Genomic DNA, 24209 nt, shown 5'->3' with positions numbered 1-24209 from the left:
GGTGACTTTCAATCTGCAATCTAACAGAAAATTCATTCTGTCATTGGAATAAAAGTGTTGAAATTAAATTATCATAAACCAAATGCTTAAACAGTAAAACCAGTAAAATTAGAAACTAGGTGAAGCAGTGTGAGAAGAGCACTTGAAATATTTTAGGTGTAGATGGTTTTCAAAAAGTAACCTTGGGGAAACTGGGGCATGTCAAGTCTGGTCCTCATTCTGCTAAAAGCTGGTCTTATGATGTGAATTCTTGAGCTCCAAAGGGCTGGGATAGAAAATCATCACTGCAGATAGCTACTAAATGTTCTCTCCTACTAAAAGGCTGGGTTTTGACACATTTTCAGCTTCTCAAGGTGTCTAGCAACGCCTTTTCCACTTGGTTTGCTTTTGTTCTTGTGACCTCATCCTTTTACTGATTTTGCTGGTTGACAGTAGGGGGAATTTTAGAGTAAAAAAGACCGTCTGCTTTATTGGAAATCTGTTGTTTACTGACTTATTTTGGATTAATTTTAAAATTTGAGCTCTTCTTTTTGTGTTATGGTCTTACCCTGCCTGCTGACTCAGTCCTGTAAGAAGCTTCCTATTTTGCTGTGTGCAATTGCAGTCCCAGGTCTCGGTCCCTCTTCGCTCCTCCCTTATTCCATTGATGACTTTTAAGAATCCAGTTTCTTCTTTGGGATGGACAGGGTTATATTGCTAGGCTCCTTAATTCCTCTCTAATTGGCAGAAAGCCAAGCATAAAATCTTGCTAATAAGTCACTCTAGAGATTTCTTTGTACATGCTGTTATTTTCTTTGCGTGCTAACACTGCTGAAAAGATTATTTCTTCCTCCCCCCCCCGCCAAGTCTAGACCAGGCATAATTATGTTGGTGTGTATGTGTAGGCTTGGGTGTTGCCTCTCTGCAGCCCAGCAAGCAATTTGAATTCCTTGGGCAGTTTAAGACCAAAATTTCTTGTAGCATCAAAGGCAGCAGCTATCCTTCAGCATCTAGGTAGGTGAAATAATTTTCTGTTGTATCTAAACTTCAAAGACTTAACTCGTGGCTTGTGTCTGTGGTTTAGCTTTTTGCAATGTCATACTGGAGGCTATGTTTTAAAAGAGAGTTTGGACACTGGGTTCAAAAAGGACTTGCTGTGTGTTGGCTTAGAGTAGCTGGTGTTGAACTGGAGTTGGTGTTCTCTGCCTCATGTGCTTCCAGAGGCAACCTGGTTCCATTTTCATTTATAAAACTCTTCACTGGGGTCTTTGTTCTGCACTTTGTCTCACATACATCTTTATTGCAAAGCTTAAAAATCCTTTCCATCGTGAAGCTTCTGCTCTGGAGTGGGGACTGTGGTCTTAATGTGTTTGTTTTCAAATCTTTTATGCTTCCTCCTGTCCTGACTCCTGAGGCTGAGAGAAGCTCCCCGTGAACACGTCCACAGAGCTGCCCCTTCCCCTCTGCTGTTCAGTTGCTCTTGCTTTGGTGTTGTGCTGCCATCAGGTTGGCTGCGAGTTTCTCATTCAGTTGCCTTCCTGACTGCCAGCACATGGCCTGTTCTGGGAAGAGGAGGGTGTTTGCCCCCCAGGCAATCTGCTTCTGAACAGTCAGGGCATGTAAGGTGGGACAAATGTCAGGGAGTTCGTGAGTGAATTCTAAAAAAACCACCTTTAACAAAGGCCTGTCCCCTGGAAATGGGTTACTGGACCTTGATGTAACCATCAGGGCACCAGAGCTTGCCCTGCAGTGAGGGGCAGACTGTTGGTTTCTCACTTTTTTTTCCCCCCTTAGTTTAATTAATTTTCTGAAGCATGGTGGCACTCCACTGTCACTCTTTTAAGGAGACAACTTGATCTTGGCAAACACGAGTGAAGTGATGTAGAGCGCTTGCTTATGCGTCTGAAATCTAAGTAAATCTGTTACCACTTCTGAAATTCAGGCTGTGGGAGGATTCCTGGTAGCAGTGAATCCATCTTCCATGGCATGAAGAAAAAACCCCAGTGTTTCTCTTAGAATGATTATGGATTTGTTTCAGGTGCAGTAGGACTGCAGCTGTAGTCATATGGAAATGTGTAACGACTTGCTTTGAGTTGGTCTTGCAGCAGAAGCAGTTGGAGACATGGCTTTGGTACAGGTTCCTGGGAATTCTCTTTTAATGCAGCTTCACAGCCTGTGCTGCCAGCAGGAGCTCAGAGCCCTTTGAGTCATGCTCCCCTCAAGATGGTGCATGGCTTGTCACCGACGTTGGACTAAACCAGTTTTCCTAATGATTGCTTTGTTAGGCTTTGACAGCTTATAGGGTTGTTAAAATGGTGTCTCTTGATGTGTCAGCTGCAGGCTTTGGGGCAAATTGTAGGATAAGTAGTAGTAATTTACATACCTTTGTAGCAAATGGCTTTCAGCATTCTGCATACTCTTCTCTCCCTAAAAGAGGTTCCCCCCTTTTTTTTATTCTTTTTTGGATCAGTAGATGTAGCCAGATAGAAAAGGGTTGTGTATGAATTTGGTAAAGTTAATGCAACTTCATCCCTGGCCTGACTGAATCCAAGGAAGTAGAGGCACCTGAGTCCTGCAGGGATGGCCCGTTTGTCTTTGGGATGACACTTTTAAGAGGATTGGAAGAATTTAACTCAGTAAAAAAATCAAGGAACTTGATCTGAGTGTAAAATCATTGCATCTGTGATGGAGCAAATTCATTAATCTTGCCAGTTGTGTTAATACTGGCTGTAAGGTGGTGTTTGTGGGGTTTTTTTTGTAAATTCTTTTGTGTTCCTTGGGTCACAGCACACCAACAAGAAATTGTTTTTCATCAGTGTCTGTTCAGGCAGAACAAACAGTTCTGGACCAAGGAGTCTGCTGGGCTGCTTTCCATTTGAAGAAGCCTAGAGATTAAAAATAAAAAAAAAAGGTCAACGTGGAAGTCTGTGATCACAGACAGAGAAACTTTATTGGGGTGTATGTGAAGCAAAGGCTTGTCTTTAATTAGACCAACTGGTATCACTGGGGTGGAGGGGAGGGATGGATGAAGTTTTGAGCATGTATAAATGTGAACTTACATTTTAGCAGAATTGCAGTTTGGAAGAAAGGATCTACTGTGAGTTGCCATTTGGCTTTGGGGTGTTTGGGGCCTTTCTGCCTTTCCATATATTAGTTGCAGGTATGGAAGAAGCTGTGTATCCTCTTTACAAACATAAAACATAACTCTTTTTAGGGGAAGGTAGGGTGCAAATTGTTTGGGTAAAATGAGCCAAAATTGAGCCAAAAAGGGTTTTCAGGCTGGACTCAGTAAAGCTAGACAGACCTACGTCCTGAATGTGATATATTCACTTCTCAGTGGTCATGCCCAAGAGGATTAGTGAAAGATGCTTTAACTTAGAGCTAGTAGGAACAGCAGTGCTTTTTTCCTCTGAGAAGTGGTGTGCTTTTATTGGAATAGCTAAATGCAGATGTGTTAAGCTTAATATATGCATGTGTGGGTACCTGAGAAAACATCCCATTAAGTAAACCAGTAACTTTCTTCTGGGGAGCTGCTGAGGATTTCTACCTTTGCTGCCAGTCAGGGCTCAGCCAGGCTTCTCAGCAGCTTGTAAGCAAAAGCCCTACTTTGCTTTGTAGGTATTTTGAAATGATGAGGGTAGCAGAGCTAGAGGTGATAATGTCTGTGCTATTGTTTTTTTTTTTTTCTTTTTAAAGGAGGAGGAGATGGGACTAATTGCATACCTTCTTATTCCAGTTACTTCATTACTGGATAATCATTGGAGCAGCCTTGCAATCTGCTCTGATAGCAGATAAGTGGCGTGGCTTGCAGCACTTCAATCTAAACAAAACTTAAGTGCTTTTTCCTTTTTCCCTGGAGTGAAACTGTAATTTTGTTATGTGAATGTTAGCCAGGACAAAGGGGTTTTTATGCAGCTGTCATGGTGCTTTTCTGGGCCTTGTGCATGTTAGAGGTGTGTCCCCAGTGTAGTTACCAAGAATACCCCAAAATGCTGCGTTGTCTTACCTGGCAGCTTCAGCTGAAGGTTTTTCAAGTGCTTTGCCAGGTGATGATGTGTTTAGCTTTGCCATTAGATGTCTCAAATGGTTTAGATATAAACCAGTGAGCATTTAGATGATATTTCCTTTCCATAGCAATACATGTTAATTAGTTTCTCTGTGTACATTAGGGCCTGAATAGTCAAGTCAGGCCTCAGCTGACAAGCCTCCTGCTTCAGGATGTCAATTCCTGCAGTGAGAGTGGTCAGGTGGAAGAGTTTGGGGGCAGAATTGAGTTGTTTCAGTTCCCCAGACATGGCCTTAGATACAGCTCACATGATGTGAAAGAGAATTATAGGGCAGAGCTTCAGAGAGGGCTTTTCTCTTTCTTTGAAAGAGAATAAAAGTGCGTTTGTGCATCAGGTTCAATCCTGATAAAAATACCTTCTTGGGACTGATGGTTCTGAAAGATGCTGGTTTTGAGGTACCAAATTAAGGCTGTGAAGGCACCACAGAGGAGTGCCTGGGTTTTGCACCGCGTAGTACTGGGCAAAACTTAAACTCTTGTCAGGCTGACCTTTTCTGGACTGCCACAGAACTGTTAAATCTGATCTGTTCCTAAAAAGACAGCTGACTGTGCAGCCTGAGCCACATACAATTCTTTGTCCCCACTTTTGACTCAAATGGAAAAGCAGTTTGTTTTTGCATTAAATTGACCTCAACTGTTGCTGCTCCAAAGGAGGGTTGTTCTTGCAGGCTCAGCCTGGACTCCAGGCAGATGCTCTTGGCACTGGCTGCTTTTTGCTGGAAGCTTGGCCACTCAAGTCAGAGGGATGGGAGAATGGTAGACCACTAAGACGTACTTGTGGACAGGTAAAACATCCTGGCAAAAATAATGTAATTCACATTTTAAATTATTTTAAATATTTTTTTTAAGTTTGGGCTTGGTTGTGTTTGACCTGGCTGATCATGTAGAGCGACTCCAACTCAGTGTGGATCCAACTGCAGTATTAAGCTCTTGGAGTGACTTAAGGTGAAGTGATGGTGTGAGGCCCCTTAGTTGGGCCTTACATTTATAGAGTGGCTTTTGGAGGGAAAGACCCAAATGTGCTTTGCAAACTGTCTGGTGCATTGTGCACTGGAGTGGATCCACCTGGATTCTTTTAATGAAGTGGACTGCATCACCTCTTTTGAAGGAGATATTTATTTATTTGTGTAAGGGGAAAAGACTTTTTTTTCCTGTTAAAATCTGTAGCTGATCAGGCTCCTGCATCCATTTGTAGTCACTGATACTGCAGGGGCAGGAGGCTGGCAGGCTAAATTGGGTATTGCCTTACTAAAAGCTAGGTTCAAACGTGGAGTGTTATGTGGCAGCTGGGCTGCCTGACCCCCAACCTGCTTCAGAAGTCGACTCAGTGTGCTCTATGTCACAGTTTCCTTGGGAGAAGGTTGTGGGGCACAGGAGCCTGGTGTGGGAGCGTGGGTGCTATGCTACCTTTCCAAAAGAGGTGTGGGGACCTTGCCTTGGTAGGGAAAAGAAGCTAAAGGATAGGCTGCAATAACTTTATCTGGTAAAAAAGCTGATCCTGCATCTCAGAATGATCTGATTGCCTTCCCAGTGCTGTGCTTAGTGTTTTGGAATTACCCTTGTGTCTGAGCAAGTTGGCAAAACTCCTCTGGCCATTTGGGATGGTGAAGTGTGTTCCCCGTGTCCTGCTTCTGCTGTTGAAGTCTGTTCACTGAGCTTCCACTGTAGCCAGCCAGCCTTGGGTTCTTCCCCAGCCTCTTGATAGTTGAAATACACCCTCTGTACATCCTTCCTCTCTCTCTTGTGTTTGACTTGGGGGTTTGATCATCCCTCTGAAGCAATGTATGGTTGCTTGAATTGGCATGTGTGAGTGGGAGGGTGGATAATGGCTGTCCACAGGTCTTTGCATTGGTGTGTTCATGAACTGGGATGGGTGTGCTTGGCTACTCGACTCCTGTGCTTCAATATCCAATACTTAGTTACAATCCTTGACTGTAGAAAATGAATTGAAGGGAAATTACCCAGTACTGGAGACTTTTTCTGGGACATGAGTTTAACGAGTACCTGAAGGGCCACAATCCTGTAGGTTGTGTGTGGTGTTAGGTAGCTGTGAGCAAGTTTTCCTGAATTGATTCCTCAGGGCTGGATAGCATCTGATCTTTATGCAAAGGGAGTGGAAAAAGCCATCCGACTTTAATCTGAATTTGCTAGGTAGTTAATAAGAGAGACCTCTGCCCTGAGTAACTTGTTCAGCCTATGTTGTGTTGCAGGAGCTCCATGGAGATGAAGTCTGCTGGCTTAATTTTGCTCTGAAATCCATTTAGCTTAAAGTCTCCTCCAGAATCTCAGCCCCTGTGATACTCCAGACTTGCAGCTGGGAGATCTGCTGGGCCTTTAAAAGCTGAGATGGGGGCAAAGCCTGGATGTTTTGGTGATTGAGAGGTGACATTGGCATGTGAACCTTGTCATTTAGGTGTTCTCGTGATGAGAGCCTCTTGCCTGTCTCTTCTCCCCTTTTGTCCTGGAAAATTGGCTTCATCCTGGCTCAAACCAGGACACCTTTATAACTTGCAATTTGTATTTAAAAGCAGAGGGATTTAATTCTTGTTTTCTCTGCAGTTGTGGTCCAGGAGAGCAATTAGCCATGTCGTGATGTTTGGCTCTGGAGCTGCCTGGGGTGGCTGGTTGCATAAGCTGGTGTTGCTCCACAGACAGGGAAAAGTGAAGGTGTTTGCACCAGTCATTTAGAAACTGGTGCGATTCAGGGCTGAATCAAGCTCAGACTCAGGCTCAAACAGGTTGTGGAATTTATTTATACAACACCACCGGGGGGTGTGGCATTGCAGAGACAAATAAACAATGGTTCCCAGCCCTGAGGCTTGTGTTGGGTATTAGATAACAAGGCATGGGGTAATTATAGCCAGGGAGCTGGGTGGAGGGGTTAGGAGAGGGTGAGGGTTACATCTGTGTAGAGAGAACATCAAGTGTCCCTCCTTGCGCCTGCAGCTTGTTCGTGGCACTGCTAAGAAATGGTGGGTGTGTCTGAGGTGGTAGGAAGGATGGAGGTCGGCTTTGCTGAAGGAAGTGTTGAGGAGTTGGAGGAGACCCGTGGATTAGTAAGAGAAAGCAGAAGGAGATGAACTGAACCTGCTGGAGTGCACTGGGAGTGGCTGGGCTCACGGGGAAGCTGTGGCACTCCAGGCTCTGGAGGATCTGGGAGTTAGAGCAGTGACTGGGAAACCCCCCACCCAGACCCTAAACACGGCTACTTGGCGTGAGTGGAGGAGCAGGTAAAGAAAGGGGTCTTGTGGTGGAGCAGCTGCCTTCAGCTGTACTTGCTGGACTCTTTTCGAGGTGTACTCTGCTGGCACTGAAGACCTTGAATTGGTGGTGCTTCACACGTCAGCAGTGCAACCGCAGTTGCTCCCACATGCCCTTTGCACTGGGCAAACCGGATCTTTTGGGTTTTAAGAGCTGGTCGGTAGTTGTAACACCGTTAACATGTAACTAACTTCCTGTTTCCTTCCCTTTTGCTCTTCAGAAATGCCGTTCTCGTGAGTTGTGCAAGGAGCCTACAGGACTGTAATGTCTTACTCTACATGGAATAAGAACTCTTTGAAGGTACCACCCTTTTTTAACTTACGTGGCTTTGTTATAGGCTGGGTTAATGATGTGCTGATCTTTGCTTCAAAGCTCACAGATGAAGAGCAGTGTCTTATGTCATTCTGTTCCTTTCCAAAAGGGTGACAGTGCCATGACACTCTGGTCTCTGCTTTCCAAAACTGTGTGCAACCCAGCACTTAATCTGGGGTGCCAAGGAGCCATCCCTGTTTCTCTGTGAAGGATGTCTTTAGGCAGATCTGGTGTTGCCTTAGGAACAGATGGTGGTTTCTATTCAGAGAGCTGAGCTAAGCTTTCTTCATACTTGGTGGCCGTCCTCGGAAACGTTTTGCCCTTCTTTTTAGTGATGCATGATGGCTTGCCTGTTTGTCATCAGTTTAATGACCTTATGGATCATCTTTCCTGATGAGAGGCTTCTAGTCATATTTATGAAAAATATCATGATATGGTGCAGTTACACTTTAACATTCAGATGGAAATGTCTTAGCTGTTTGTGCTGCAAAAACCAGCTCTGGGGCGTTGGCTTGCTCTGCTGTCTGATCCTGCAGTGATGCCATAATACTGAATTTTGGACTGCCCTGTACATTGCCATGGCAACAGACTGATGTCACAGACTCAAGGACATGACTTCAGTGTATGATCATGCAGAGGCACAATCAGATTTGTGAAGGAGAAAGCTGACTAATGCACATCTCAAAAGCAAACAAGGGCAATGCAGGTTACAGCTGACCCAGCAAGGTGCTTCAGAATGAAAATTCCCCTCTTAGAGGAGGGGCTGGACATGTCTCTTAAGACAGAACCAGTTGTTGTGATGAGCTTCTCCTTACTGTAGATAAGCAGACTTCTTGCAGGTATCCTGTATCTTTTAAACAGGTGGTTCTCTGGGGAAGGGAGTCTTGCTCTCTGGTTTCACAGCTTTGAAAGGGCACTTGTCTGAATTTTAAAGAACTTCTCAGTGGTCTTATGAGCATGCTGAGAACACTTTGACTTGCTTAATGTTGTTCAAACAGTGTAATTGGTTTTCCAAAGCTTTTATTTTATCCATAACATTGGAAGGTGAAAGGGGAACTCTGCATCTGCATTATGGTCACATTTTCCTATATCCTATTAGCAGATTCCAAGATTGTTTAATGTGATCTCCACCCATTTCATTTGGCTGCAACCTTTGCTCCCATGAAAACAAGGCTGATTGTTCTGAATTGCTGTGTGTATGTGCTTTGGCATGGCATGAAGGTACCTATAATAACACAACCATTGTCTGGAAAAAAAAGCAGTTTGCAGTAATAACTACAAATAAAAGGGTGCAGTACTGGGGCAAGACAGATAATGGTCGTTTTCCCACCCATTATGTACAGCAGATCCTCGACATGGTCACCCCTCAGCATGACTGGGATGTGGGATTGAGTGTAGGATGTGGATATTGGGAATAAGGGACTGAAATATTTGCATGTTGTTCCAAGTTTCTCTTTCCTGGACGCTGTTCCATTGCTCGTATCAACGCATGGGGAGACTGAATGACTTTTGCACAATGCAGTGTTTTACTTGCATGCTGTGAGCAGTTTACCAAGTGTGTGTGCTCAGTGAAGCATTCCCACTTGCAGTTAGCAGCTGATGCACCCTTAAAATAAAGAAAAAAACAAGTGCCCTTAGGTGGAACAGTGGGGTTTGGAGGGGTGACACCGTGCTGTGTGTCTGAATGTTAACTTCATGGTGCCAAGTCTGAATGTTAACTTGAAACGCTGTGGGTTTCAGAAAAACCCAACTCAGACTCCTTCATGCTGAAGTAATTTGTGCTCATCTCTGCATGTTGTGGAATGAAAGTGCTGTTACACAGTGCAAGGTTGGGGTAATGTAATTGTTTTAAATGTCAGTGTCACAGAGATTGAGGATTTCTTCCAGCAATTTGGTTGCCTCCCAGGACAGGAAGCTGTAGAGTGTTAAAAAGGAGGCAAGGAAGGAGCTGAAAAAACCTTCTCTAAATCAGGAGGCTTGAATTAGGTTGCCCGGCCTGGAGCTGGAAGGGCTGGAAGATGCGGTGATTCACAAGAAGATAATGGTGATGGACTATCAAGAAGGCAGCCTTGCTGAAAAGAGAGGCTTTGTGGTATGGTAAAGGAGATGTAAGTCTGAACAACTTAAGGAAAGAACAGATGTTTTTGGAGGTGGGGGAAAAAACTCAACTATCCGTGTAGTGCGGAGCCAGCAGAAGGAACTTGATACCAAACAAATGTAGGCACACCCAGTATTTAGCACAGGGATCTTGGAAAGCTGCTCTTGGGTGCCCTGATGCTTTTCTGTTTGACAAACACATTGTGTGGTGACATCTCTCAGAGGCAGAAGTGAATAATCTAAGTACTTGAGAGTTTGCGCAAGGGTAAAAGAGATTGGAGCTGTTTGTTGCTTCTCTTTAACAACAATAAGAAGAGCTAATTACCATAATGGATGGTTAAAATGATACTCAGAGCAGGAAGCCAAGAGGGATGCCATTCCCTGAGAAGGAAATAATAACAGAAGATGCATTAAAAAAAGAGGAAGAAGCTGTTTGTAGAGCGTAGTTTTGGACCGTGATGACTAGAAGTGGCATAAACCAGATTGCTGATCCTGTGTATCAAAGTACCAGTGGCAATGATTTTTCAAGTTGTTGAAACTTGCATCAAAAAAAACCCCAAACAACAATTTTTGCTCTTGCTAATAGGTTAATCCACTGTAATTGACTGTGAAATAAACCTGGGGGAATTTTCCCATCTGTATGGGATGCAGAGCCTCTACTTGGCAACTGTACCTTCAGATAATTAAAAGCTGTTTTTTAAATCCACTCTTCTTTCAACTGTTATTTTTTTGCATCTTGCTACTTCTCTGAGAGCTGTCAGTCACTCTTGTGGCTAAGGTGTAAAATTTAGGAACAGAAAACTGCAGATGGATGCTTTTTACTTTAAAAAAAACAACAAAAAAAACCCCAACCAACATAACACAAAACCTACAAATTCCTGTGGAGTTGTGAGGCTTTTTAACATGCACGTCACTGCTGCATTTCTAAATACAATTAAACTTTCCCAGTCCAGTTTGGAAAACTGTAAGTTCACTTGAATTTCTAAGCTCTCATGCCACTTGCCCCTCTAAAATCAATACCCAAACACCCATGGCTACCTCCCCTTAGGAAGCAGTTGTAATTACCCAGAAATTACAGGAGTTGTTCAGCACAGGGATCCTCTGGTTTCAGCACATAGTTTCATTGCTCTGTAGTGTTTTGAGAGGCTGAAGGGTGGGATGCAGCTACAATGAGTTTCCAGATTCCTAACAGTGTGTGAGGGACTGTTTTTAATAGTGATGATAAAAACAGCTATTCCCAGTTGGAGGTTAGTCAGTGGTACAATTATCAGAGCTATGAAATAGTGCAGAGATGGCTCAGAATGGAAAAAAACCTAAGGCTTGAAACTTCTTCAGGGAGCCATTTGAAATTATTTCCTGCTCACAGCGAATCAGTAAGAGATGGTAAATGGTGAGAGATGAAGCTGATGGGGTTTGGTAATTGCTTTGGTAAGTTAGTTTCCAAGATATCGAACTTCAGCTGGCTTTTGGGAGAGGGATTTGGTAGCAATTTGTTGACGAAAGTCAGCGTGGTGAGTAGGAGCTCTGGAGCTGGCATGGTTGGTCTGCAAGGGTGTGGTGGTCTGCTCTACAGTGTGCTCACACCAGCTGCTCTGCTGGGGGGGGTACAAACATGCTGAGTGTTTTCACAGTAGAGTAACTAATCCCCAGCTAAATATCTGTTCCACTTAAAACCATCCCTTTTAAAACACAATTGTGGCTATCTTATTTTCTGCTTAGTTTCCTGCTGATTCATATTTTCTCTGTTTTGTCCAAGAGGAGGAAACACTGAGAAGAGAATATTGATTGTACTAGAGGGGGCAGCAGCAGAGAACGCTGAGAGAGCAATATTTTTGCTTGTCTGTCTTGCTTATAAAGCTGGTTTTGCATTAATAAGTCTAAAAGTAGTGTAAAACAAACCCGAGTGTAGTGTTTTCAGAGGAACTTTTGGAGAGTTCATACTTCTAAAGTGGACATTAACCTGGAAATGGTGGCACCAGAATGATTTCTGGTGTTCTGTTGTAGCTTGTGCTACCAGATTTTGAAGGTGACACGTGAAAAGTGAAAGATTTGCAGCAAAAGTTCTCTGAACTAGCAAGGCACTTGAGCATTCAGTATTTTCCCTTTACTGAAACTTAGATTATATTTTTGGGCCTTCCTCTTTTCTCTGAAGAATGTATGATGGCAGAATCAGTGCTATACTGGGAATTTCTGAAAACCTAATTGTGTTAGTTGCCAGGCGTATTAGCTACATAGCTCTGAAAATATAGAACTTATCTTTTACTTCATGTAACTCTGAGTTATCAATGGGGAAAATAAAAAAAGTTTGAAAAATGTAGCCAAAAAAATATTACAGGTGGACAGAATTGGCAGGTTTCAAATCCAGTGTAGATTTTAATCAGTCTTTTGAAACAGACATGCAAAAAGTGTGTTTCATGTTGGTCTGTACTGCAGTTCACTTGCCAAAAACCTGAGTTTGTCTGTAGCTGAGTTAGTTCAGCAGAAGACATTCTGTGTATGTTCTTTCAAGAATTTTGTGTAAAACCAAGGAGATACTTTGGCTGGGAAAGTCTTTAGTGTGTACTGCTGCCTGCCTTCTGTCTGCACTTCAGCTGCATCTTGTCACTGGTCACACATGCTCAGTGTTCAGAGCCCTTTTGGGTCTCTCTGAGCAGGTTCTGCAGGAAGCTGCAAAGCTCTTTAGTGATGAGAGACATTCTCCACGTCCAGATGGTGTTTCCTGGATCCTTCACCTGTGTCTGGGTAGCCCCAGCTCCACTCACCGATGCAGTTTTGCCTCTGCTCCTGCTGAGCTGTGTGTGTTTGGATGAGCTCTGCTGTGTGGTGCTGCAGGTGCCTAGTTTTGTATGATGGAGGGGTCCTCTTAGAATCATAGAATCATAGAACTATTCAGGTTGGAAAAGACCCTTGTGATCACCGAGTCCAACCATCATCCCTACTCTACGAAGTGATCCCCTAAACCACATCCACCAGCACCACATCCAAACAATCCTTAAATACATCCAGGGGTGGTGACTCAACCACCTCCCTGGGCAGCTTATTCCAGTGTCTAACCACTCTTCCTGTGAAAAAACTTTTCCTAATGTCCAGTCTGTTGCAGCTTGAAGCCATTCCCTCTTGTTCTTTGAGTCTCATCAGCAGTGCTGTGTTATTCCTTCTGTCACTCATATGGATTTCTTCTTCATTTTGCCAGCTTGGACATTCTGCTGTCCTCCTTCCTTGCTATGCATGTGTGTGACTTCGTTCCACAGGCCTGGAGCTGCTGGAGTGAAGGTTGCACAATGGTAGGCAAAAAATATGCTGCTGGTTTTAAATGAAGGGGCCTCATCCTGCCCGGACTGAGCAAATGTGCCCAGAACTGACACATCCATCTTCTAATGAAGAAGGGGCCTTGAGCAACCTGATCTAGTGGCAGGTGTCTCTGCCCATGCAGGGGAGTAGAACCTAGGTGATCTGTAAGGTCCCTTTCAACCCAAACCATTATATAATTCTTTAATGTGCAGCCTAACCGAAAAGGTACAATTCTTGTGTGTGGTGTGGCAGTTAAACAGGACCAGCATTTAGCAGCAGAGTCAGAATGGCTTTAATTTCTTCATATTTCATGAAAAGTTGTGTGGTGAGTTAGCCTTGGCCAACAGCCAAACACCCACCTGGCTGCACTCCCCCTCAGTGGCACGGAGAGGAACAGGCTTAGAGAGCTTAAGGGTTGAGATAAAGTCAGGGAGATTACTAGTTACTGGTGTTGACAAAACAGGAAAAAAAACTTACCACCAGCTAAAATGGATGTAGGTAGTGAGAAATAAGAAGATGAACATAAACCAGATGACTTCCCTCTGTCCTTTCGCTGCTGGAAAATACCTGCCCTGCCATGAAGCATCTTCTCAATCTTCTGACCTTGGTGGGTTTCCCCCCCCCTCCTCTGTCTGGTGTCTTTTGCCTTTTCTTAACTATGGTTCTGTAGTGGTGCCAGTTGCTTGGCTAATGGGTCATGGTGAAGCCAGATGGAAAGTGCCCAGGGCAGCTGTGACCTCCTCTCTGGGGCCATATTAGAAATGGACACTAATCAGTGATTTTTATATATATATGTATATAAATAAATAAATATATTTGTCTTAGACTGTAGCCTGTACTTCGGGGGCTTTTTGTTTTGTTTTGTAAGATACCACTTGAAAGTCCCATGAATCCAAAGCTTGTTGTGAGGGTGTGGGTGGCAGAGTGTCTTGTTTGTGAGTGAGTGGGTTGTTTTAAGATATGCTTAACAAATCTGTTGTGTTAGAAGTTTCTGTCCTCATCAGATGTAATGGTGCACTTTGATGAAATCACCAAATAGTTTGGGTTGGAAGGGACTTTAAAGATCATCCAGTTCCAACCCCCCTGCATGGGCAGGGACACCTCCCACCAGCCCAGGTTGCTCCAAGCTCCATCCAACCTGCCCTTCAAACACTGCCAGGGATGGGGCAGCCACAGCTTCTCTGGGCAACCTGGGCCAGGGTCTCACCACCCTCACAGCAAAGAATTTCTTCCTCATGTCTAGATCCTCCTCCCTTCCAGTTTGAATCCCTTCCTCCTCATCCCATCCCTCCCTGCCCTTGTCCCAAGTCCTTCTCCAGCTTTCCTGCAGCCCCTTCAGGTGCTGGAAGGTGCTCTCAGGTCTCCCTGGAGCTTTCTCTTCTCCAGGCTGAACACCCCAACTCTCCCAGCCTGTCTCCAGAGCAGAGCTGCTCCAGCCCTCAGATCATTTTTGTGGCCTCGTCTGGACTCTCTCCAACAGCTCCATGTCCTTCCTGTGTTGGGGACCCCAGAACTGGATGCAGTACTGGATGTTCTGTGAAAAATAGTTTGAGCTTCCTTTTACATGACACCTGTCCTGAACCTGGGCATACTTAGTATTAACTGTTTCCTTAAGTTTGCAGAGCAGAATTTTTTGTAAACTGCTGACATACACATTTGAAATTTCAGAGTTCAGCATTTTTTATATTGTTCTTGCAAGATTACAGATAGTTTTCTATGAAAGCATGAGGTTGGGGCATCATCAGTGTCCTAGTTTAAACAAAAATTTGGAAGGATAAATGATAAATCATAGGACATAGGTGCAAAAAATTGTGAAAACGGGGTGGATTCAGGAGTATATGATTTTGGGCATTTTGAATGACAGAAATACTTGCAACTAATGGTACAGTTACTTCTAAAACATAGTTTTTGAGTAGTATTTTATTTATCGTAGTGTTCATGTTGCTGAGCAAGGCTTCTGGTTGTTGGATTTGGTTTTGGAGACCTCTAGGAAAAATTGAGGTGCTGTAGAGGTGTATGGTGAATGGTGGAACCTCTTAACTCAGCAATGGATTGGCAGAATGAATCCATATGGATAGAATTAGGTCTTTCTTCTTTGAGACTTGGTGGGTTTTTTTGGTGCCTGGGTTTTATTGGGTGGGTATCCACAGTGTTATAGGCCAGAAATGCACGTCATATCATTTTGGTTAAAGGGTAAAATACCACAGAAGTAAAGAAAAATTAATGACCCCAACTTGTGCTAAACTGTTCAGGGCTGGTCCTGTGGTCAGGGTATATGGGGCAGTCTGTGTGAAAGGAGAACTGCTGGTCCAAACCAGTTAAAACCATATTTTATTCAGTGAAATTGTTTCAAAGCTGATTAAATTTAGTGTTTAACGTTGGGTCACCTTGGCTTATTAGCCAAGTTCTAAAGAAGGAACTGTATTTATTTATTTACTGGAGATTTAGAAGTGAAATGTGTGTTTTTTCTTCTACTTCAGAAGCCATTTAATGCCCCATGGAGAGATGTACAGAAGCAGTTATTACTGTGCATTGTGTGCTGTGGTGCCAGGGGACTTCTTGCCTGTGTAGTGTGAAGTATGAGCTTTTTGGTTTCTTGCTGACATTTCACTTTGTCAGTAGATGCCTCTAAAATGGCCAGTCCTGTGCTGGAAAACAGATTAAAAGATGCACTTGTAATCAGAGGAGTCTTGCAGTGGGTTTATTTTCAGTATTGTAAGAGCTGCTACAAAACAGGCAGAAGAAACTGGAAGAATTATGTCATTAAGCTGTGCTCCTGGGTCACTAACAAAGTATTATGGGCTAACTAGTGTGTAATTACTGTCAGACAGGCCATGGGATGGTCAGTTTATTAAAACTGAGTCTACCAGATGTTTGCCAGAATGAGTCAAATGGACCTCTCCAGGAGCCCTAACATCCACAGGCAAAACAAGGATGATGAAATTACTGTTGATAATCTGCCACGTCAGTGCTGTAATAATAATCAGGATCTTCTTCAGAAAACTAACATTGTGTTCTTGAAAAAGATGGGGTTCTTCTCGCTGGTTTTAACTGGCTTTGAATGTGGGACAGGTTGGCTCTCTATTGGCATTCAAGCTGATCTCTTTCGTGTAGGGTGTCTGGATTTCTGTCTCTGGTGTTTGTCCTAAACCTGCCCTTTAACGTCAGTTCTGCATCTTGCAGTAATTTCTTTGCATGTACAGGAGCAATCCAGTGAGAGCTCAGCCTTACAAAACGAGGGCACAATGTCTTCAGAGCTCTGGGACTGCTTCTCTACTATTTTTGGAACCAGCTCTATTGCTTCTATAATAAGAAAGCTTCTGGAAGCTTTCTCCTTCCTCTTGCCCCAAGAAAGTAGCCTTTCAGCTGAGCTTTCATTAATTCAGAATCTGCATGGCAAAACAAACGTAGTTTTATACGCTGAATAATTCAGATGTGGATCATGTGGTGTTACAGGGAGTATCTTCACCCTCACCCTGTCACCCGAGGAGGCAGCAGCTGCAGCTCAGGGGTGTTTACCCCCTGTTTGTCATTTGGGGCACACCATAGGTTCTGTGGTGACAAGGAGTGCCAAAGGAGGTGGTAGCTTTCTAGAAAGTGGAGTAATGTGTGGTCTGGGTGTGTTTGTCACCAGCACTGTGGCAGCATTGGCAGGGAAGGGACTTACTGGTTTTGTTTCCCTCTTGGATCAAGCAGAACAAATCTAATGAGCCAGTTCTTAACTTCTGCCTGGTTGGTCAACAGATTATATCCCTACCCAAATTGTGCAAGGCAGCTGAAACCTTTCAGGAATAGTTGAACAAGGGAAACACTTGTGATGATATGTTTTTTTCCATATTAAAATACAGGGTTAACAAGGTGCAGCAGAGCTTATAGTTTCCTTTTCTCTTTTGAGGGGAGAGCAGAGAACTTAGTCCTTCCAATGCTAACCACACCTAGAGGAGAGAAGTCATGACAGCTACAAATCTGAAACCTTTCCTCCTTCATTGATGTGATCTTGGAAGGAAGTCAAGTCCTCCCTGTAGTGCTTGGTTAGAATAGGTGTTCTGTATGCTTATGGGTACAGCAACTGGTGCTGTTTGATGGAACATACTTTATTTTGCACACTGTGCATTTGAAAATGTTCCTTTCCACTGACTTGAAAGAAGCTGAAAACCACTTTGTGGCAGACACCTTTCCTGGCACAATTCAGGGTGTGGATTCAAGACCACTGGGTCCAGCTGGTGCCTGCCAGGTCTAGGGGTAAGTGGGTTCAGGGAGCTGACCTATTCTGAGTTAATGTTCTCCCAGTTCAGTTCCTTGAGCTGCTTCAGGTAAGAAATCGGATGGGAACCAGTTCTGATACAGGGGAAAAATTGGGAGGAAGAGAGGGATGAGAACCCAGCACGGCAGGAATTGCAGTGATTGAAATGGCTGTGGAACTTCACTGTTTTGGAGCATCCACATTCTCCCTCCTGATGTGGATGCCCAAGGTTAAATTTATGTGGAATTTTCAGATTTCAGTTAAGTAACTGCTCTGTCTGGTGTTATCCAGGGTAGAGAGTAGGGTTGGGAGCTCGGTGGAGCTTTGGGAAGGGCTGGAGTGTCACCGTTTGACTCAGGTTCGACAACAATGCTCTTGATCCCCTCCACCTCCCACCCAGGTAGGGAAGGAGAGAGAGAAAAAGAGAGAGACTTGGCTGGATTGAAAACTAAACCACACAGCTTTAATTCAACACTAATGATATAAGAAAATATATACAATTATATACAGATATGTTCAAGTATATGCAACACCCCTGTTGCCTACCCCCACCCCCAGCAACTCCCACAGCATCTCCTGAGCTGTGAATAGTCCTGAAAAGTCTTGGAGCTGCTGGAGAGAGCACAGAGTGATGAGGGTCAGGAGAGCTCAAGCCTGGGGGCTGAGGGTGCTGGATGGACAGAGTCCTCCCCGGACGCCGGCCATGGACGGGAGAGAAGGGAAGAAGAAAGAAGGAAGTTGTCTTCTGTGATCTCTGACCTTCCTCTGAGCTTATGTAGATCTATGGAATGGAATATCTCTGGCCAGTTTTGCTGTCTGTCTAACTCAGCCTCCTAAGGGGGGGTCATAGATCTCCCCGTAGTGTCTGAGCCGGCAGAGTGAAGGTGCGACCTGGAAGCCCCAGCAGTTAGAAAAACATTCCAATGTCTTATCAGCCTAGCTAGAGCAGAATGTTGCTAGTTAAAAGAAAGCTCACTGAATAAAAAAAAAAATCAGTAAAAAGGAGAATTGGCTTCATCTTGGCTCACAATTTGGTGGGGAAGTGAGCCCAGGGCCGTGGTAACAAGGTCCTGCTGCTTAGCCAGCCCTGATTCCTGGTGCCTAGAAGAGGTGGCAGCAGCAGGTTTTGGTGTGTAAGGAGACATAGAAAGCTCAGTCCATTTATTCAATCTGGAGCCCCTGTGGCTAGATTAGGTAACATCAGATCTATGTTACACCTTTTGACCATCAACCAGAGGAAGCTGAGCACGAGGTTTCGTCAGGCAGGCTGTGTCTGTGGTGGCTCCTGGAGGTGAAAAGGCCAATCTGCAGCTCAGCAGGATTCAGAGAATCTCATCGGATTGGAGGTATTAATCTTTGCATCTCTTAATGCTCGTAAGTTGGATACACTGTCTTTAGTAAAGTAGTTTCATCTGAGAGTTTGCTGCCAGCTGCAGGTGAATGGGAACACAAATGTGAGATCCCTCTAAAACTCTTTGTAAGGTAGGTTTAGAATTTGGTTTTTATTTTACTCTTTATTTTGCCTAAGACTGTTCTATTAAATAAAGAAGGAAAACCCAGCAGGTGAACTTAGTGTTAAAAGGTAGTTCTTTTAAGGTGTTTAAAATAGATAGATATTACATGAAGAACTGCTAAAAAGAAAAAGTGGTGTCCCTATAGGTGTCTGAGAGGCTGCATATGAGGACTTGGGGTAGCATCTTGCTGTCTGACCTAGCCTGGGAGCTGCTGTGGATTGCTGGAATGTGAATGTTGGCTCTAGGGAAAGATGTCTGTGAAAGCCTCTTGCTCTGGAGAGTCTGGTGCAGCTATAGGTGTCCCAAGGGGGTGTTTGGGGAAGGCTGCAGGGCTGCTCAGGCTGGGAAATGGCAGAATTGCAGGTCTGGTGGAATATGGTTTTAGAGACAAGTGTGGTGTAACAACCTAAACTTCAGCTGAGGAGGGGTGGAGTGGACATGCAGCTCTGTTCTTGCAAGAAAGCCACAAATACTCATGTGGAGATACCTATTTTAAGGCCTCAGCACTGGCATTGTTATATTTTTAGAAGTTTACCTATCCTTCATAATGCCTGGTTTTTGGCATTAACTCCTCTGAGGTCCCCTCTGCAATACTTGCTGTAGCTTTCCTCTCATCCCCAGTGTGCAGGTGCTCTTGGCCCAGCTGATTCAGTGCCACAGCCCTGCTGAGCATCCTGCAGCCAGCCCTGCATGGGGTCAGGGCTTGCCAAAATTGCTTCAACAACATGATTGCTGCTCAGGACCAGTCCCAAGGTCACAGCCTCTTTCCTAGAAAGCAAATTTCCCAAAAGGATCTGCTCATCCTTTGGACTCCTTTGCTTATCAGTGACTGTTGCTACTGTTTAAAACACGCTTGCTTTTGCAGTAAAGCTTTAGCTGTCAAAATACCAAAAGCTGGAGTGTATTCCTGCACAGATGAAGAGACCTTGACCCCCCCCTCATCCGCACTGCTGGAGTTAACACATTTGTTTTCCTGAGCTGCAGCAGAGCTCAAAACTGGTGATAAAATGAGTTTTGTGGGACCATTCAGTGAATTGCTGTCCTTTGGTGAGAGGACGTGATGCTTGCTGCTGCCAAAATCTGAGTCCTTCCCACATCTAATGCATAAAGGCATATGTTTGGGGGTGTTTCAGAAAGGGAGAACAGCAAGATTAGGTTTTTAACTTCCTCTTCTGTTTTCTTTCCTTGTGTATCTGCATTTCAGTTTTCGGGCTGTACCCAACTCTCTGCAAAACTAACAAATCAGCTGAAGCACCTACTGATAAGGATCAGCCTTGGTAAAAAACCACACTGTGGTAGTTAAAAGGCAGTAAGTATCTGTGCTAGCTTGGATGCTGATTCCCCCCCCCCCCCCCCCCCTTTTTTTTTTTAATTCACAAGCACAGCTTTTTACTACTAACACAGTAGGAATTTGTCAGTAGCTCGCTGGCATTAATAGCCTATTTCAGCTATTTTCTATAGCCCAGCAGCTAGAGGAGGGGAAAAAGCCTGCTTTGTATGGAGCTGTGTTTGGATCTGGGCTACACTGCCCATCTGAACTAGTCTGAGTCTGTTTTGTCAGCTTTGGCTTTCCCCTAATAGGTGCTAGTCCCTTCTTAAATGTGTGACATCCATACAGTGCTTGGACTGGGGTTGTAGCTGCCCCCAGCATGAACCACTTCACTTAAAGGTTTTGCTTCTCAAGCTCTTGACTGCAAACAAGTTACCTTTTGGTTTCAATTTGTTGTCTGGCTTTTTATAATTTCCTTCTCAATTGATCTGTGAAGGAGCAGGACTAGGATAAAACATTTGGTATTCCTCACCAGGAATACATGGAGAGAGTTTTAGCAATTGAAAAAGTGACTGGCATTCTAGAAATGGTATGGTTGAATTTATTTGGGTGTGGATATCATCATGTTTCTGTGATACAGTTCCTGCTGAGTCTGAAATGCTAGTGTCAGGAAAGCCAGACAAAAGCTTGGATAAAAGTCAGAATTTCAGTGCCTCTTACTGGTGCTTCATGGGAAAGTAATGATTTTGTGTTTAACTTTTTATTTTCATGAAGCACTATGTGTGTACTTGTTTCCTCTGTGAATTACAGTTTGTGAATATATATTTTACAGCCTACAAAACATCAGAAATGGCTGATTTTTGTTCCTAGGTTTCACTGTTGCAGGTAGGTCCTTGTAGGCTTTGGGCAGCCTAATGAAAATGGTGTTTAATTACAAAGCTTTGATTTCCTGCTGCTGGTAACCACAGCAGCCTAACTCCTTGTCTTTGGGAATTCATGGACTGGAGGGCATATCCTCATCCTCCTGCTCTGCCAGTGCAATGCCTCCATCTTCTCAATCTGACAGGTTTCATTGCCTTGTGTAGAGCTCAGCAGAGATTTCTGCACGAAGACTGGAATGTGTTTATATAGTATTTTATGTATTGGTTTAGGCTCCTGCTTACTCAGAGGTAGGCAAGTGATTAACCTCTCACTCACCATCACCAGAGGAATCATGAAATTTCGACAGCAGACATCAAGTCAGATGGATCTAAACCAGCTTCTGTTTGCTCTGCCTGTGAAGTCATCCCTCACCACTTTCTTGGCAAGTGTGGCTACCCAGGTAGAGCAGACTTTCCAGGCCAGGAGTGTTCAGTGGCAGCACTGAGTTGTAAACCACGCTGATCAGGCACTGATTCACTGAGCCATGCATAGGTAGGTGCTCCTCTGCGTGGGAGTTATTTCCCTGGCAGGTTTTGTGAAAGGGGTGATGTGAGAGGCTCTGTCTCTGCCAGAGCTCTTTTGCCAGTAAGGACAAACCTCCAGGAGTGCCTCTGCCAGGCTGTGCTGTGGAAATGCTGCTGTAGGAACAGGGCAGCAGGCAGAGCTGCTGGGAAGGAGAGGGCAACCTGCTACACTCCATCACCAATCCCCTGGGGACACAGCTCCATGGGTAGTATCTTCAAATGGTGTTCCTTTATATGGCATCCTTGTGCATGGTCCTCTGGAGAGAGAGCAGATAATCCTCAAAACAATCTTCTGGCAGCTCAGGCTTGAGTATTTGAGTTTTTCCAGGGCTCTTTTGCTGTGTCACTTTTTCCTTTTTTGTTCCAACTCAGAGGTGGTTGTTCTTCCACTGTCAAAGCAACATTAAAGTGGTAACTGCCCACTCCAAGGACAAGGCAGCAACCTAGCTCGAGTGGGAGATATTGCTGAACACTTTTGTTTTGGTGAAATCTGCTGCCTTATCTGTGCGTGATGCAAAGACGGGGCGGTTTTCACGAGGCTCGGAGGCTGCAGGGTGGCTTGTTTTTTGTCCTGTATGAAATCCACCACGTTATTTTGATTAGAAAGCTAACGTAACTCCTGGCAGGGTCAAATCTTACTGCTAGCAGCCATTTCCCTCCAAAGCTTGATGTGCTTGATGTGGTGCTAACGAGCAGAAGGATCTTGTGCGTCCTGTTTGCACGGAGCTCGGAGGACAGCTTGTTCCACCAGAGGTGCCAAGGTAGTGCTGCAGTCAAATATAAGGTGAAGAAGCATTTTATGTCTAGACAGGCTGTTGTGAGGAGAGTGAATTTGTATTTGAATGGTGTTCAGAAGCATAGGTGCAGTTAATGGCATGATGATGTTAAATTCTTTTATATTTTTATATATAATCTTCTATATATGTATATGTATGCATATATGTGTGTGTATATTTATTTTCTCTTGGGGAAGAGTCCTTGTCCTGATCACCTGGGGTTCAATTGCTGCTGTGCTTGAACATGATCATCTTATGTACCTCCTGTTTGTTCAGTTTCTAGGTGGCAGAGACATGGTGAAGCTCTGTGTGGGGCCAGGAGAGCTGATGGGGCAGCTTTGTTTGTAACCCAGGATGGACTGGCTGTGACGGCGTGCCTTAGCTGGAGAGGCAGTTACCATGAAGAGTTCCTGCAGAGCTGGCCTCCACAGGGAACCACTGAATTCCACATCCTCCACCTTCCATCAAGTCAAACGGTATGAACAGACTGGCTGCTCTGCCTGTAGTTAAGTATTTAGCACTGACTGAACCTTCCCCTTATTTTCCTATTGTCTTGCCTGTCGCTCAAATATTTGATCTGAGTTCTTGCTTTCAGATGGTGATGAAGTGAAATGTTGTAATGGCTTCAGGGCAGAAATGTTCTTTGACATTTTTATTTGATAATGACAACTACAGCTGGTACTAAACTGGGAGATATTTTGGGTTTTTTTAGCAACAGCTGTACATTAATTTGGGAACATGGCTTTGAAGTAAAACTTAATTGGAGACTGACTTGTCAGAGTAGGCTTTAAAACATGCAGTCAACTTAAAGCAAGTGGAAATACTGGCAATCGTTGTGGTTTGTCTTGCTATGGAGTAAGTAATTAGATTAGTTTAAGCTCAGATTTGTTATTGGTCACACTCTTGTGTCTCTTATTAAGAAGAAATGCACGATTGATTTCAAACACTTGTGCTTATGTGACAATTAAGTGAACGCCTCTCACTGTGTCTCCTTATAGGAACACTGCACAGAACAACTTGTCCTTATGCAAATGCAAGAATATGTCAGTTTGAGTTCAAGCTACTTGAAAATATATGTATCTTTTTCTGTTATTGAAACCAAGACACTTAAACTTCCTCAGACTGGAGCAAGAGAGCCAGCTTTCTGGTTTCCCAAAGCTGCGTGGATTTAAATCAAACTTTAACCTTTGGTCTTTGTGGTTGTGTAGACAGCATATACTTGCTGTGTTACTGTCTTCCTAAGTTAGTGCTGGAAAATACTTCATTTTCTTCTCTCCTCCTGTAGATTAAGCCATTATTGAAGATGACAGATCTATCTGTGCAATTAGGAACCTTCTTTTGATTCCCAGGCTGCACATTCATGCCAACTTAATCGTTTGAGCTTGTGTTCCTTTTTTTTTTTGTGTGTGTAAGGACTGCTTCTTATTTTCTGTGGTTTACCTCTTCTGCTGTATTCCTTAAAATGTGGTTGTATACCCTTGCCTGTGGTTTTGCTGTGCTAAATGACCCAAGCAGTAGCTTCTTGAATAATGACTGTCATCATCGTTCTCAGTCTGGATGAATCTTCTCTGAGTCATGGCAAAAAGCATATGCTGCTCTCAGAGCAGATCTGGCAGGAGAGCTTTTCACTGCTGCCTTGAATATATCACTTAAATCACCTCTACTTGCCTTTGTCTCATAGATGTGTCTGTAGTGGCCAGTGCACCTTTCTTAGTTAACTCCAAAACCTCTTGGTGTTTACCTTTCTGGTGCATCACCATCTGAACTTCAAGACTCTCCTCTGTTTCTGTGACTCTTTGTGCCTCTGCTGTGCTGGTAATGCCTTTCCTTTCTGTGGGTGCAACTGTAGGATTTGTACTGAGGTCATTCCTAACAAAATCAGAGTGTTCTTAAGGCTGATTCTTGGAGGCATGTCTTTGGTTTCCAGGCTGGCATTCTCTTCTTCAGCATCACCT

General features: G+C 44.0%; 1 protein-coding gene across 6 annotated transcripts in view; it reads left to right on the top strand.

Moving 5' to 3' along the window:
- FBXO34 (F-box protein 34) overlaps positions 1 to 24209 on the top strand; it is a 42378-nt gene that overhangs the window by 6420 nt on the left and 11749 nt on the right. For 5 of the 6 annotated variants that reach the window (XM_051620677.1, XM_051620679.1, XM_051620682.1 and 2 more), the window contains exons 2-3: positions 7527 to 7606; positions 22531 to 22730. In XM_051620677.1, the coding sequence (XP_051476637.1) occupies positions 22654 to 22730 (77 nt within the window). In that variant the 5' untranslated portion in view covers positions 7527 to 7606; positions 22531 to 22653. Of the gene's footprint in view, positions 1 to 7526; positions 7607 to 19967; positions 20073 to 22530; positions 22731 to 24209 lie in introns of all 6 variants that reach the window. The other variant, XM_051620678.1, reaches the window with a different exon arrangement.

This window comes from Apus apus, chromosome 5, assembly GCF_020740795.1.
Source record: "Apus apus isolate bApuApu2 chromosome 5, bApuApu2.pri.cur, whole genome shotgun sequence".
Taxonomy (NCBI): Eukaryota; Metazoa; Chordata; class Aves; order Apodiformes; family Apodidae; genus Apus; species Apus apus.
The sequence above is the reverse complement of the archived record's forward strand: the minus strand, read 5'-3'. Positions and strand labels throughout refer to the sequence as shown.